Source organism: Culex pipiens, chromosome 3 (genome assembly GCF_016801865.2).
Source record: "Culex pipiens pallens isolate TS chromosome 3, TS_CPP_V2, whole genome shotgun sequence".
NCBI lineage: Eukaryota > Metazoa > Arthropoda > Insecta > Diptera > Culicidae > Culex > Culex pipiens.
In genome coordinates, this window is record NC_068939.1 from 1,737,356 (window position 1) to 1,753,758 (window position 16,403).

Genomic DNA, 16,403 nt, shown 5'->3' on the forward strand with positions numbered 1-16,403 from the left:
TATAAAATTATTTATTAAGACAGTTTCAAAACGTAAGTGTCAAAAAGTTGGAAAATAAATATTTATGCTTGAATTTTGGGAATTTTCGAGAAATGTAAAGAAAACCCGGGAAAAGAGATTTTTTTTACAGGAAATCTCGCTTAATCCCGGGACGATCAATTGGACACCCTAATCTAGAACATAATAAATTAGATATTTTTTAAGATTGCGTTTGAACATGTCTTTTACTGTCATTCTAGTGACAAAACTGCCTACATGTTGTCCCAAAACAAAAATTATTAATAGCATTCATTTGGGTGTTCAACTTGTCAGCAATAAAAAGTAATACTTTTGACATTTAAATAAATATTCGATTCGTGCTGAAAAATCACCATTTTGCAACTAATTGCATAAACATCTACTGTAACGACTCCATAGCTCATTATTTTATGATGGTTTATTTTATCCCTCCTAAAAATGGTTTTTAATAAATTGCATGAAAATATTGAAATATTTAGTATATGTTGTTTTTATTTTTATTCTGCATGATTGTAAATTGTATTTTATGAATGCTAGAGATTCCTGAAACTACAAAAAAGTGCGTATTTAACCAAACCTCCCCAACTCTCATAGGCAAGCTAATCCGTAATATCCATCGGCTAGTTCAAAGCGAACACAAAAGTAACGAGTCCTCGATGTTTGTTTTCTCTTTTTCTTTTCTCGTACCATATCAATCGGGTCGGTTTTCTTGTTCCGACAAAACCAAAAACCAAATTCCACCATCGTGTCATCGTCGTCGTCCAAATGTAGATTCGCGCCCCGGCCGGAACGGCAATAACGCGTACCCCGGCGACGCTCCAAATCCGTGCGACGACCCCAACGATAGTGTCCCGTGCCACGAGTGTGGCCGCGGTGGGTGGTGCCACGACGGTCACCACCAAGACGATCCGCGGCCAAACGCCTGCCTCGGTGGCAGCCGTAGCAGCAGCGGCGGCCGCGGCGGCCTCCGGGTCAACCGTAACCCAGGTCAAGCAAGTGACAGCAATTAGTAACAGTTCGGTAGCGTCCTCCGCTCCGGGGCTGGTCGTGACGGGCGGAACGCAACCGTTGCCAGCGCTAGCCCTAAGTTCTTCCGCCGTTGCCACCCTGAACAATAGCAATAGCAATAACTCTGCAAGTATAATCAGTACAAGCATCCCCTCGGCAACGACGGTCGTGGGGGGTGGCGGCACCATGGCCGTCACTGTTAGCAACAGCTCTTCCACCTCGACTCCGACGGCCACCGCCAGCACACCTGGCAAGGCCGGTTCGGGCGCGAAATCGCAGAACTCGTCGGCAGGCTCTAAAAAGAAAGCTAGCGCAACTGCCGCCGCAAGTTCCGCCGATTCGGCTGACCCGACCTCGGCGGCGGCGAAAAAAGCGGCCGCCTCTATGCAATCCTCTTTTTACCAGCATCACGTGTCCAACTCGATGTACGGGGACGATGACATCAACGACGTGGCGGCCATGGGCGGAGTCAACCTCGCGGAAGAAACGCAACGAATCTTGGGCTCAACCGAGTTTGTCGGCACGCAAATCCGGTCCTGCAAGGACGAGGTGTTTCTGCACATGCCCGCGCTGCAGGCCAAAATTCGGGGGATCATCGCGCGGCACGGCCTCGAGGAACCGAGCAGCGAAGTGGCCGTTCTCATCTCGCACGCCTGCCAGGAGCGGCTGAAAAACGTCGTCGAGAAGCTGGCCGTGATCGCCGAGCACCGAATCGACATCATCAAGGTGAGCATTGAGTGAAGTTGGTACGGAAGTTGGTGATTTTAAATGTTCGCTTTCAGGTTGATCCCCGGTACGAGGTCACGAAGGACGTCCGCGGACAGATCAAGTTCCTCGAGGAGCTGGACAAGGCGGAACAGAAGCGACACGAGGAACAGGAGCGGGAGATGCTGATGCGGGCGGCCAAGTCGCGGTCGAAAACGGAGGATCCCGAACAGGCCAAACTGAAGGCCAAGGTGAGTTGGGTTGACACGGTCGCATGGTTGTTCTAGAATTGACACAATTTTCAAAATTCTTTCTCAGGCGAAAGAAATGCAACGAGCGGAAATGGAGGAACTTCGGCAGCGGGACGCCAACTTGACCGCCCTGCAAGCCATCGGACCACGGAAAAAGCCCAAACTCGAGGAGGGAACGGCAACGCCAATAACTGTAAGTGATTCGCCTCCACGTAGATATCTAAATACTAAGCAACCCGATTCTTTTTTAGCCTGGTGCCTCTGGACTTGGCGCTGCCAGCGGGAAGGCGTCCACGCCGCTCCGACCACGCATCAAGCGGGTGAACCTGCGCGATATGCTCTTCTACCTGGAACAGGAAAAGGAAAGTTGCAGAAGTCAGATGCTGTACAAAGCCTACCTCAAGTGATCGATTGTGGTCCGACTGCTGCTGCTGCTGCTGTTCCTGCTGTTGCTGACGACGACGACAATGACCACCACGACGGCCATTCTGCCGCTTCTGCGCTAAACGTGTGTGTGGTGTTGATCCGGTGGTTCCCGCCGTGGAATCAGGTTCAGGTGCGCGCTTTTGCTGCTGCTGCCGCACCCTTCCGACGATGGATTGTTTTAGATCCGCTCGCCCGGCCGCGTACGCATGGAATATGCTGGGAATGGAAGGAAGGAAGGTCCCCCCCCACACACGCGAGTCCATGAGTTTCAAGTTACAGTCAGGTCAAATCTAGGTTCGAATGAGTGCGCCCGCGAGAGTGAATGGGTTGTTTGTGCGTGTTCGTGCCCTGCCGTATGTGTGTGTGTGAGTGTGCGTGCGTGTGCGTGTTTTTAGGGAATTTTGTACATAATTATTTTCAATTCTAATAACTCGGCGCGTAATGCGAACAGTCGGGGAAATGAGCTGGTTTTTTGATGTTTTATTTAATTTACAAATAATGTGAAAAGAAAAACAAAACTGTACAGATTAAAAGAAAGAAAGCGAAAAATCACACCCACGAAACGAAACGTCTACGTTCGCGCGTTTTTTTGAAAAGAAATTAGGTCTAAATAAGAGAATTCAAAGGGAAAAAAGAAGTAATTAGTTTCGAGTCCTCTAAAGAGCTGTGTGCTGTGCGGAAGATCGTGATCGTTCTGCACGCATTGTTTTTGTTTGTTTATATTTTTAAGCCTATATCAAAAGGAAGTAACATTTAAAAAAAACACGAGAGAGAAAAATCTGTAAAATCTGAAAAAATCGAAGGAGAGTGTATCAAGAGTTTAGGGAGTAAAAATTAAAAATTTCAGCTGAAAAAAAGTTTATATCAAAAAATAAATTTGCAAAGTAAATAGATATGTTATAGGTTAGATTGACAAACAGTCAATATGAGTAACAAGCTTTCTTTGTGATTATATCACTAAAATTTAAAATAATAAAAAAAACTACTAATTGTTTATTAAAAAAAAGTACAGAAAACTATTATTTATGTTTAGCGTCCTTTCATTCAAATTTAATTTAATGAAATGAAACCTTAAGATGAAGAAAACAGAAAAATGCAAAGGAAAGATCAACAATAGAGATACCTTTTCTTATAAAAATAAACCAGAAAAACAAAAATCACACAAAAATTGGCTTTTGCTTTACAGTTTTGAAAGAAATTACCTGTTGTTGTCATCTTTTCGTCATTTTCTCCAGGAAAAAAATGCCATGGCGGTCCCCGACTAGGGGAAAGTGGGGCAAGAAGATTACCAAAAAACATTAAAAAAAAAATTCCTTGCTCGCATCTAATCGTATGGTTTAAAAAAAAACAAATTGCTGAAATAAAAAGAAACAAAAATTCTAAAATTTAACATTTAAACAAAATAGAATTCAAAAAAATGCAGAAAAATCCGAAAAACCAAAAATATATAAATTCTTAAACCCAGTCAGAAATAAATAAAATAATAAAAAAAAAATAATAAACCAAATATTGATCCTTGCACTGTAACTTGGATTTGGCCCGCACTTTTCTCTCGCACATTTGACAACAAAATTTCCAAAAACTAGGCAACCAGCAGTTGTTTATTTACATTTCCAGTCGCAGTTTCCACCAAACTGGCCATTCGCACTTTAAAATTGCGATTGATAGGTGAACAACATCGGCTCGCTTTGATCATTTTATTGAGAAAATTAAAATTTCCCAAGCCAGTTTGACAAGTCGCAATAGTGCGATCGATAGCAATAATTTAGTGCGAAGTCCAAGTTAGTGAGAATGGCGCAATATAAAAGTAGAAATATTTATGTACTTCAATTTTTAATATTTCAAAAATATAAAAACCCAAATTTGGGAAAGAAACAAAAATTTTTATTTGACTATCCAGAGTGGAATTTTGACTAGCACTTCTGATACGAACTACGAACTGTTTTGAAGTTTTTGAATCCCAAGATTTCTGAATTCTACTTTTTTTTCAAATTTTAGAAAATTTAGAAATTTTATCAAAATTAGAAAAATAATTTCAAAAGAATCTTTGAATTTTTGGAAATATGTATAATTTCTAAAAAAAAATATTGTTCTTATACTAAATGACTGATTTGTTTTTAATTTCTAATTTTTAAAGTTTTGGATCTTCTACAAGTGTTTTTTTTAATTTTCCGGAATTTAGATTTTTTTAATTTTGACCTTGAGAATTTTTAAATACAATCATATTAAAATGTTTGAATTTTGGATTTGCTTAGTTTTAGCAGCGCAACTGTGTTTCAAATGTAGGCGACGCCTAAAGTCGTATTTTTTTTGACGGGTTGAAGAATAAAATGGCTTATTTCTCATGATTCCCTGTAGCAAAAAAAAAAACGAAACTATTGGCACTACGCCCCCCGGGGCATGGCCTTCCTCTAACGTGGGATTTCTGCTCCAGCGCCTCTGACGAGACAGGAGAAACCGGGACCGACGTTTTACTTCACCATCCGATAGAAGCTCAGTGGATAAGGCGGGAATCGAACCCGCGTCTCATAGCATCATCGGGATCGGCAGCCGAAGCCGCTACCCCTGCGCCACGAGACCCATCCACACCTCCCTGTAGCAATCATGTTGAAAAAATAAAAAAAAAGTATAAAAATTGAAATGACAAGCCATGCTGTTAACATTGAATGAAAAACGTGTTTTAACATGCATTTTACACATATCCTGAGTGGTTCTGCAATTATTAGTTTTCAAAATTTCTAAGTATTGATGAAATTGGTTTATTCGCCAAAAAAAAACACTTTTTTGCAGTACTGTACAACGGAATTTCACAAAAATTGCAAATATTTTAAGCGAACATGTTTAAGACATGTTAAAAATGTTAATAAACACAGGGTAATGCATTTTAAAATGTTTTCAGCTGATTGTACTAACAATTTTATTACAAATTTAAAGTTTTGCTTAAAAATATTGTTTTTGACCCCTGATTTATCAAACCGATTTTGAAGGGAAGGGCTACATAAACTTTGATAAATATTTGCAAGGACCTAATCTTGAATTAAAAATATTTTTTAATTTCGGATTTTATAAATGTTTGCTTTTATTTTTATTTTTGAATATTTTTATCGTTGAATTTCTCAGATTGTTTAAGTACATATTGAATTTTCTACCAGAAAATGTAATGATTATCCCTCTGGTTTACTTCATTTCGACCAAAAAACTGAATAAGTCCTTTTAATTTCAGGATTCTGCGTTTTTGAGATTCCGCCCTATAATAAATATAAGGCCTAATAATTAATATACACTCAACCCCCGGTGGTTGGTAACTTTTTCGTTTGACACTTTTTTAGTTTGTACCCCGTTGGTTCGTCAAAGTCAAACTAAAAAGTGACGAACCGTCACTTTTTACACGGCGCTTACGAACACTATCAAAACAAACATTTGGTAGTGTTTGTGAACTCCGTGTAAAAGGGGTGTCAACTTGGGTGTCAAACTAAAAAGACCCCGTTCGTTTGACAACAGTTGGTGTCAAACCATCGGGGTTCGAGTGTAGTATTATGGCTATTCTGGATTTTCAATATTATTATATCGGATACAACATTAAGCAAACATTAAATGTTTTAAGTAAATTTATTTAAATTTTATAATTTAAAGTTGCATCCAAATTATTTTATTTTTTTATCAAAACATATTTCAAATAAGCACCGCGTCAAAAAAATGTACCGATAGAGACATTTTTTCTGTGATCCTTTCCTTGACCGTTTTTGGGGCATTTTTTGTATCGATTTTTGTTTCCTTCAAGCTTCGTACTAACCTTATACAAAAATGGGCATGACAATATTCGAAAATCTGTATCTCTTGATGAAATTTTCTGATTGATCAGTTTTGAGCCTCAAAGTCAAAGCGCCAGGTCCTGTGACAACGATTTAAGCTCATAATTGGGATTCGGGCTCAGTACACCTAGCGGATCATGCCCGCAAAATTGACCCGCTTTGTTGCATCCTAATTAAAAAAATCGACGTCGTCGTGCTATCTTGTCGCACCCGCCATTTTGACGTTCCGAGAAAAACGCGTTTTAATGTTTGACCTTGAATATTCAAAAACGAGAGCACGCAATGTAAACAATAACAAACACGTTTTGCTTGGCTCACCATTCTGTGCATTGTCCCAAAGTTTGGTTGAAGTTGGTTGCTGGAGTCCCGAGTTATAATTACATATGTTTACGGTAGTCTAGCTTGTACGTGCGACAAACGCATCCTGACTTTCCTGGCCTGAAATCCCTTTGGCCTTTTGTCGCACTTACATCAATTTTCATGGATTGACAAGACTTTCATATGTAAAGTGACAAAAATGCACGGAGTTTTTTCGGTTTTTGTTGAATATCTCAGGATTGAAATCGAATTTTGGGGATCTGTGAAGGTCAAAAGGTGAGGCATTGCGAGCTGCACAAAATGGCGTTCTTAACTCAATTTGGCCCAATATGCACGTACGACAAATTAGCACGATGGCGACGAAATGACTTGCAGATTTCTTCTAACTTAAGTTTGTTCTATGAAATATACCGTGATTACGTGATTGTGGGTATCGAAACTCTAATTAAGTGATTCGATAGCTAGTTTGATAGCTTCCACCTTTCCTCAATTAGGTGATAAAGGCAAAGTTTTTTTTTCATTGTGTTTTTTTTTCGAAAACCATCAAAACTGCCAACACTGGAACGGCTTGGGGTTCGTATTTTTGTTTACATTCTCCGTTCATAGTTTTTCATTCTTGCGCTCAACTTGATTTTTGCGATTTTCTCACACAAAAACAAGCATGAATCCGGCCGATTATCACGATCAGATCCCGCGTCGCCTACTGGACCAAATTCTATACGCGGAAAAGATCACAATCCGTCGTGGTGTCGCGCCAGTGTTTGCTTTGATCACCCAGGACCATCAGCTGATCGAGGTGCGCCAGCGGTCTATCCAAGCAACGATTGATTTGGCGGAATTGCTGACCTCAGCCGGAACGACGACGCTGCCCAGTATTTTCGGAAGCTACTCACCGGAACCGGACGACGACGGACGGAAGGGTAAAGTGTCACTCACAGTGTTCCGATCGAACGATGGCGTTGGGAGGCGGTTGTTTTACCTTGTGGAGATTGAGCGACACTTGGTGGTTGTGGAGAGGCAAGGTGAACCTTCGGTGAAGTTTGTTCACAATCAGACGTTCGAGGGATTCATTCAGCTATCGATTACTGAAAACGAAGAGCGGCCGGGCCACGAGGTGGTCAAGATATACCAGGAGCAATCGGTGGAACCGACGGTAATGGACTTTCAGTCCTTTCGCGTTGTTCCGAGCGATTTGAGTGTGAACAATTTCACATGCTTTCACGAAATTTTGAAAAGTCTCAGAGATCGTTCCGCCGAAAAGTGCGCCGAGTTGGCCATGATTCGTGAAACCACGGCGAAACTGTACGCTCGACTTAACCAGCAGCTGAAGCAGGTTCCAGGCCTACTGCGCACGGAAAACCCCGACGAGAAACGACCCCTGGTGAAGTACGGCGATATCTGGACCAAAGTTCACAACGAGCGGCTTGTGGTGGGAATTCCCGTCTTCAATTGCACCTACAAACGGTGAGTAAAACAAGTTTTTGTTTTTCTTTTTGTAGTACGATTTGAAAATTTATTATTGCCACTTTTGATTCGAAGTTTAAATATTTTTAGTTACTAAAATTAGTTTCATGTTGTTTTCCATAATTGATATCTTTTGCTATCCATCACAATTTATTATCTCAAGGATTTTCTTGTTGGTATTTATGCTTTATTCAAATTTCGATCTACTTTTTTATTGTTTACAAAGTAAAAATCATTGCCAACATTTTTAGCTGCAACGCATTCATTTGGAAGAGATTTTTTCAAGTACTAGAACGTTGTTTTACAAGCAAAGTTCGAAATTTTAGCTACTGCCTATTATTATTGACTAGTGATGAAGCAAATGAAATCAACAGCATTTAACCCATTTAGATGGTCAGCTTTAAAAAATAATTTTTGGTTTGTAATGTTTAGTGAAACATAAGAAAAATTCTAGGGTGAACTGATTGGTAACAAGATTTAATCACTAGTAGAAACAAAGATTTTTTGTGCTTAGTGATTTAATCAACCCCAATCTGCAGTAACAACTTCAATGATATGCAACTAATTTTTAGACTTAGGACGATATGATTGATCCTCAACTAAGCAAAAGTATTTCCTTTGGTGTTTTTCTTCAAAACGCAAAACACTTTTGCTTCAACTTGGTATTTGGAATGATTGCACTCTGCGTTAGTAGAATATTCGTCTGCAAATAGAGATTTCAACCTAGGAACTAAACCCTTAAACTATTCAACAAACAATATTTCTACAGTTGCTTTTACGTAAATCTAGTAGTCATTTCCGTGAATAAATTTCAAATTTATTTTACCTACATTCTACTGGACGTCTAAAGTTGATGTTTTTTTCGCTCGCGATATAAAAATATGCGTTGATCCACTAAGAAAAAGTCGCGTTGGTTGAATATAATTTGTTCAGCATTGTTTAGTTGTCTACAATAAAGATAAGTGTGCTTAAAACAGCAGCATTTTTTTTTTGTTTCTGCGTATCGTTCTCTCTACTTGGTCACTTTTCTATCCCTCGATTTGACTTATTCTCACTACTAAATTTGGTAATTTGACAAAGTTTCTGCTCCGTTGCCGCTAGTGTCCACCCGGAGGGCTGCGTCCCTTCAGGTAATCCTCCACCCCGTACCCAAACAGCTCAAAGTCAAATTTGTAGTACTCGTACAGCCCGCGCACCTGCTCGTCCTCGAGCTCGCCGAAAAGCTTCAGCACGACGTCATTCGTGTGCGCCCCCTTGCCGGCGTTCTTCCACTGCGGTTTGATCATGTTGCCGAGCTGGCCGACCGAGATCAGATAGTTTTGGTCCTCCTCGAGCGTTTCGAACTTGGCGATCACGTCGTAGTGGAAGAAGCAGGGCGTACAGAAGTACGTCACCGGGATCCAGTGCATGTCGATCTCGAAGTGCGGATGCCGGACCTCGTCCAGCATGTAGTTGACAAACTCGGCGAACGTCGGATACTTTTGGGTGTTCCAGGGCTGAAACGAAAGGAGCATGTTAGATTTCTAGTAGAGAAAGCCGATGAGAAAGAACTTCCTACCTGTCCTTTGGCTACCTTTCGGTACTTTTGGATGATACGGATGCCCAGCTTTTGGTGGTGGGAGTTCGGCAATGCGTACTGGATCTTGTCCTTGTAGGCGCTGACCAGTCGCTCAAAGGGGTGACGCACGATGATGAAGGAGATGGATCCGTTGATCGCTTCGCGGAGCTGGAATTGGAAATATGGTTTTAGTGTTTGTATCTACAGTCCAGACTAATTGTTCGATTCGCGACTATCCGAGGTATCGATTATCCGAAGCCCTCCATACAAACATCGCATGATCGAATCATTGAAAATCAATTGGAGATGCATTTTATCGCGTTTGTACCTATTTAAAATATACTTGGATTGTTTTTTGTAAAATTTATTTCACATTGGACTTTTATAAATTATTTGATAAAAAAATTAAAACTGAAGAAACTGCCCTTGAAAACCATAGGACTTGGTGGTCCCCATGTCAAAATTTCTACTCGAACCTAAACATTCGAGTAATTGATTGGCATCCAAACCTAAAACTGGGGAAGCTGGAAAAATTGCTATTAGTTTTAAAATTGCGTTTATTTCTGCAAGAATAGAACTAATGCTATTTTTTTTAATTGGAGAAAATATTCTGTGACCTCTTTTCTGCATTCTGATTTAATCGATAAAGTCTATAAACGTAAAAGTTTAATCAGACAAAAGGATTTATTTTTTTCCCAAAATCTCTAAGCTATTCTGTAGATTTTTGGTAATATTTTACAACTTATGCAGTTTGAAATACTCAAATTTATATTCCGGTATTACTTCATTATACAATCAGTTGTACAATGAAAAGTTTTTTTCAGTTCGTTTAGAAAATCATTTACTTTTGGGTACTACTTTTTTTGGAAATTCAATAAATTATATTTATAACAAAAATCATGCCATCTTGAAACGGTTCTTCCAAAAAAAAAAAACCGGAGTTTGAAAAGAATCGCGGTTAGTTCATGATTTGTGTTCCAGAAAACAACTATACCGAAGAGTGTGAAAAGATTCGTCAAATATTCAGAATGTTACAGATTTTATAAAATAACCGCTGGAAACATCAACTTTTTCTTCACCCTCTTCTGGCAGCACTTGCCGCTACGGCAGAAAAGTTTCAGGCTAGGCGTCGCGACGCTCATGCAACCAAGCAAGCTGATTGTTGCCAGAAGAGCTTGCATTTTTGCCTTCCTCACCTTACTGAGGAAAGGCTATAAAATCACTCGAAAACTGAACTTCTCAATTAGACCTCCTAGACCCACCTTCATGTATACCTATCGACTCAGAATCAAATTCTGAGCAAATGTCTGTGTGTGTGGTGGGATGTTGATCAAAAAATTGTCACTCGACTATCTCGACATTGGCTGAACCGATTTTGTTTTGGCCTCATTTGATCCGTCTTGGGGTCCCATAAGTGTCCGGAAGATTGTAAAAAGGGTGGTTTTTGTAAGAAAACCCGTCATACTATACATTTTTAGAAAGGTATTTAAAAGACTTTTCCAACGCGTCCAAGACATTGAAGATCTGACAACCCTATCAAAAGTTATAAGCACTTAAGTGTTATTTACGCAATTTTGCATTTTGGATAGCACCCGTTAAATGTGAGGAAGGCGCCAACCACCTAAGGGTGGATTAAGTAACGTTTTAAATTTATTTCTAATTTGACTAAAATGTGGTCGCAGAACACGAATTTCATGTTAAAAGTAAAAAAATAATTAAAAACGTTACTTAATCCACCCTTAGGTGGTTGGCGCCTTCCACAAATTTAAAGGGTGCTATCTAAAATAGACACAAAATGGCGTGTTTTTCAGTGTTTTATCAATTTGACTCATTATTTATACCACTAGATTGGGTAGTCAGATCTTCATATTGCAGGGCGCTTATGTGCTTACCACTTATGATAGGGTAGTCAGATCTTCGATTCAATTCATGCTTGATCTGAGATCCGGCATCTAAAAAGTGCGTAAGTAACACTTAAGTGCTTATAACTTTTGATAGGGTTGGTAGATCTTTAATGTTTTGGACGCGTTGAAAAGGTCTTTTGAATACCTATCCAACGATAGGTCGCATGAGAGATCCGGACAAGGTTTTCATCAACATATCTGAGATCCGGTCTCCAAAAAGCGTAAAAATAACACTTAAGTGCTTATAACTTTTGATAGGGTTGTCAGATCTTCAATGTCTTGGATGCGTTGGAAAGGTCTTTTGAATTCCTTTCTGAAAATGTATAGCATGACAGATTTTCTTTCAAAAACCACCCTTTTTACAATCTTCCGGACTTTTGCTAAAATCGTTTTTTTAGCATAACTTTTGAAGTACTTAACTAAACTGCATAATTTTTAATAGCCACTTATGGGACCCCAAGACGGATCGAATGAGGCCAAAACGGACAAAATCGGTTCAGCCAATGTCGAGATAATCGAGTGACAATTTTTTGATCAACATCCCACCACACACACAGACATTTGCTCAGAATTTGATTCTGAGTCGATAGGTATGCATGAAGGTGGGTCTAGGAGGTCTAATTGAGAAGTTCATTTTTCGAGTGATTTTATAGCCTTTCCTCAGTAACGTGAGGAAGGCAAAAATAGAAAAAAATTGGTTCGTGATTCGATTATCCAAAGTCCCATACAATCCTTCGGATAATCGAGTCGAAAATTGTCCGGACTTGGTCTACACGGTCTAGTTTGTTTCCAGCCTGGTAATGGAAATTGTTAAGTTTCATGTAGTTGTTCAAAAGTTATGCTGAAAATAAAAACTATAAGACCGGGTCTGATCGCTACGAAACAGTCGTGTTTGCCATTTTCTTCAAAAGCGGTGTCTGTTTCTTGACAAAAAGTCTGCAATTTTTGATATGGCCGATTTTTTTTTCAGACGAAATCTAGGTGGATTAAGGGGTTACATACGGTATCTCAGCACTGCGTTGACCAAATCGGCTCAAAATTATGGTCAAGACTCGTTTAACCAGTCCCGTGTGCATGACGAAGGCCGATTTTTAAAAACTTTATTTTTTTGATTTTTTGCATTTAAAAAAAACAAATTTAAAAATTGGGCTTCGTCTTGCACACGGGATATGTCTAGAGAGTCTTCAATCAAATTTCAGCCAATTTGGTCAATAACATCTTTAGATATCGTGGCACCCGTAAGTTAACTCGGTGTTCGAGAAAAACGCTCAGAAATTTGACAGTCCGCTTTGCGCATGGCAAAATTTTAAGTTTAAATCGTCTCTAACTCAGTTTATTCATGGAATATCTTCTTGAAACTTTCAGGAGTTATTGAAAATCATCTTTTTAGTGAATTCAATATTTTTTTGTAATATTAAATTTTGTGATTTCTTACATTTATGTAACCCCTTAAAGTATTTTTTTTATAGAAAATTGAGGGTTTGATGATTTGACTTGTTTTATGGGACTTTGCCAATGTTCGGAAAAAAAAGTTCAAGAACCTACCGCATCGACCGATGGCCGCGGATACTTTTGGCGCGCCAGCTGCAACGGCACATCTTTGGTCTTTCTGAGGAACTCGGGCGAGTAGCCGGCCAGCAGGTTAAAGTTGTACATCCACGAGGTGCTCGCCGCCTTGAACACGTTGCACCACACCAGGTGGTAGTCGCGGTTGATCAGATACTCCCACGCTTTGGGCTTGTAGTTTTGTTCTTGCGGGGGGGAGAAGAAGGATTAAATTGGGTCACATTTTTTTTTGCTTCTTCTAATTGCGAAACTCACTTGGCTCGTTCAGTCTATATTCGGCGCACTTTTCGTTCAGTCGTGCCACCCGGTTCTCCATCCGGTGCTTCATGTACTCCATATCTATCAAATATTGGTTGCTATTCGTGCCATTCTTGGCGGCCTTTTGCTGTTGCAGCAGATCGTGCCTTTTGTGCTGCTGCTGCTGCTGGTGGCCATTGCCATGCTGCAGGATTCCCGGGGGCGGATGGTGCACCGGGTGGAACTGGAGCTGATGCCGGGAGCCATTAGTGCTGCTGGTAGCGTACTGTTGGATAATAAAAAAAGAAAGGATAGTGGAAACGGAAACAATATCCTCTAGATTACTCTGGGTTCGTTGTTGGCACGACCGAGGTCGTTGAGAGAAATTAAACTGAAATTGCTGGATTGCATGGTGTGGACACACACAAACTTCGTTTCAGTTTATAATCAAGCCGGTATTCATTAGCTTTCAGGAAAATTACGTACTGTTTGAACGAATCGCCTCTGACGAGGGGAAAGGATGGTGATTAGGGTGAAAGGACGAGAATTCAATCAATGATTAGTGCCACTGTTTCTCCATTATTGGGATTGGGAAGGGGAAGGTGATTTGATCTATTATTTTGTTTGTCCTAGCGGGGCAATCGCTCGGTTGTTCATCAGGACTAATTCGTTGGTAAACATTGGCGAGCGTGTCTAAACTTATTTCAAGCATGAAATTGTATCGTAGTTAGATAAGTGATGCAATGTTTTACCTCAATTATTTTTTAAGCAATCACATCACAACTCAACATTTTGTTGTTAATGTCAGTAAACGCTTCAGTTTTGCCGAGGTATGATAGATTTGGATTTTCTGACCTCGGACAGAATTAATTTTTAGTGAAACTCCAGCAAAAAATAAAATTGTAATCTTCGAGTATAAATGGTATGAAATCATCTTGAGCAACCAGGCGCACTCACGATTTTCTGTGGGAGTATAAGTGGGTGCGCATGGTTGCGTGAGATATTTCGACAGAATTAATACCCGAATTTTACAATTTTATTTTTTCGCAAGGAATTCATTAAAACTCAACTCTGTCGTTTGGAGCGTGTTCTGGGAGCCCAAATCTATCATACCTTGATAAAACTGAAGCGTTTACTGTCATCCATCAACTTCAAAAATGTTGAGTTGTGTATTCATATACAGTCCAGATTCGATTATAATTTTCACTTCGGATAATCGAAACTTTGGATAATCGAATCACGATTTTTTTTTTCGCTGTCTAATTTTTATTGTTGAGCATAGGTAAAACCTCTAAACTACGCTAAAATTATTTAGAATTTTCAAATCCAAGATAACGGCTAAAATGGCGGTGATGCAATATTGAAGAAAAAATGCATTTTATTTTTTAAAAGGCAATCAACAACTCAAATTTGACTAAAATGGGGTCGTAGAACTCAAATTTTATGTTAAAAACAAGAAAATAAAAAAATAAAACACGAAAAAAAATCGATTTCGTTTATCCGAAGTCCCATACAAACCTTCGGATAATTGAGCTTCGGATAATCGAAGTTTCGGATAATCGAGTCTGGACTGTAATTTAAACAATTGATCAACACAAAAAAGGTTACAATATTTGAATGATTGATTCTGAAATAGAATAGAAATTTGAAGTTTCCTCGCCATTTCAAGACCTTTCACGAACAATTGTCTTTCCGCTTTCCTTAAAATTTGAAATTCATTTTCATCCGGGCACAAAGCGAAAAAACAAAAGCCTTTCCTGTTTTTCGGGTATTGTTCTTTTCTGCGCCCATCCAAACAAAGACACGAGCCCAAAGAAATGAAAAGCATGAAACGCTGACGATGATGGTGCTTGAAGGCGAAAGTCAAACAAGTGAATGAAAATGTTCTCCGCCCCACCCCCTTGAACTCGCTCGCTTGTGATGCGACAAAAAGTGGGGAAAACGTTTTGCGGTGGCGAGCTTTTCACGTGTTTTTTCAGCTCTTTGCTGGACTACCCTCGGGCAGGTGGAAAAACACGTGGCATTTGTTTTCTTTGAAGTTTTCTGCTCGTAATTTTTAAATTTCTTAAAAAAGCGCATTTGATACCTTTTTTTCTAAATCAAATGATCCAAATGTGGAAATGCGATTCTCAGCGCAAAAAATTCTCCACAACTGAAGAGACTCTTGAGCACTCCTTCGGAACGTGAGCTGCCGTAAGTGGACTTCTTGGCGTCATTCCGTGTACTCTGCGATGTACGTGTTGTTGTGGATCATCCTTCTCTAACCAATTTCAAACGTGTAGGTGTACAGAGGACCAAGAGAGGTGAACGTGTTGAGCACGTGCCCGAAGCGCCTTCTCGCCGGCATGACGACGTTTATATCATAATCATTTCAAATTACATACATTCAGCTGGAGAGGCTCTAGATTAAAGTGAGGACTTGCTGTTTTTCCTCTCTACCTTAAGAGGCACGTATTGTGTGTGATGGAACGCTCCCTGGGTAATCCGGAAGGTGGAATGTAATTAGTTCTTAAGTTTTTTTGTTTGAAGTTGAAAATTTGTGATTTTTCTGATCAATTTCACGGATCTGGTAAGTTTCGCCGAATGTCGTTTCGCCGACGGTCATTTCGCCGAAAGTCGTTTCGCTGAATGTTACGTTTCGCCGAAAGTCATTTCGCCGAATTGAATGAAAATTAACTTTTTTGTATACTCTAGGCTATTTGTTCGCTGCAGTGCCATCTTGTAATTCACTCATGCAAACTTGAGAAGGAGTGGCAAGATAATAATATAATAATTTGAAAAAGTAAAGAACGTCTCATGTTTCAAAGAATGCATAAACTCACAGAAATAATACAAATAATTTGAAAAAATAAGGAATCCAAAAACTAACAGAAATATTTCTAAATGTTATGCTAAAAATCAAAAGAACTGCTCATGTTTGAAAAAATGCGAAAACTCCCAAAAATTATTAAAATAATTTGTTAGAAAAAACTAAGAATGCAAAAACAAACAGAAATAATCTAAATTATAAGCAGCCAATTAAAAGAACTGCTCATGTTTGAAAGAATGCAAAAACTCACAAAAATTATAAAAATAATTTGCTCAAAAAACAAAGAATGCAAAAGCAAACTGAAATAATCTAAATTATAAGCAGCCA

General features: G+C 39.5%; 3 protein-coding genes across 12 annotated transcripts in view; 2 read left to right on the forward strand and 1 right to left on the reverse strand.

The window, feature by feature from the left end:
- Positions 1-3,008, forward strand: part of LOC120423007 (transcription initiation factor TFIID subunit 4) — a 28,478-nt gene extending 25,470 nt beyond the window's left edge. For 7 of the 8 annotated variants that reach the window (XM_039586630.2, XM_039586631.2, XM_039586632.2 and 4 more), the window contains 4 exons: positions 790-1,752; positions 1,809-1,982; positions 2,050-2,175; positions 2,234-3,008. In XM_039586630.2, the coding sequence (XP_039442564.1) occupies positions 790-1,752; positions 1,809-1,982; positions 2,050-2,175; positions 2,234-2,389 (1,419 nt within the window). In that variant the 3' untranslated portion in view covers positions 2,390-3,008. The remainder of the gene's footprint in view (positions 1-789; positions 1,753-1,808; positions 1,983-2,049; positions 2,176-2,233) is intronic. The other variant, XM_039586637.2, reaches the window with a different exon arrangement.
- Positions 3,009-7,130: 4,122 nt separating this feature from the next.
- Positions 7,131-16,403, forward strand: part of LOC120423015 (uncharacterized) — a 35,647-nt gene continuing 26,374 nt past the window's right edge. The window contains exon 1 of the mRNA XM_039586653.2: positions 7,131-8,002. Coding sequence (XP_039442587.1) covers positions 7,200-8,002 — 803 coding nt within the window. The 5' untranslated portion in view covers positions 7,131-7,199. The remainder of the gene's footprint in view (positions 8,003-16,403) is intronic.
- Positions 8,078-16,403, reverse strand: part of LOC120423016 (carbohydrate sulfotransferase 11) — a 33,143-nt gene continuing 24,817 nt past the window's right edge. For all 3 annotated transcript variants that reach the window (XM_039586656.2, XM_039586654.2, XM_039586655.2), the window contains 4 exons: positions 13,286-13,553; positions 13,010-13,215; positions 9,561-9,728; positions 8,078-9,498 (listed from right to left, as the gene is read on the reverse strand). In XM_039586656.2, coding sequence (XP_039442590.1) covers positions 9,100-9,498; positions 9,561-9,728; positions 13,010-13,215; positions 13,286-13,553 — 1,041 coding nt within the window. In that variant the 3' untranslated portion in view covers positions 8,078-9,099. The remainder of the gene's footprint in view (positions 9,499-9,560; positions 9,729-13,009; positions 13,216-13,285; positions 13,554-16,403) is intronic.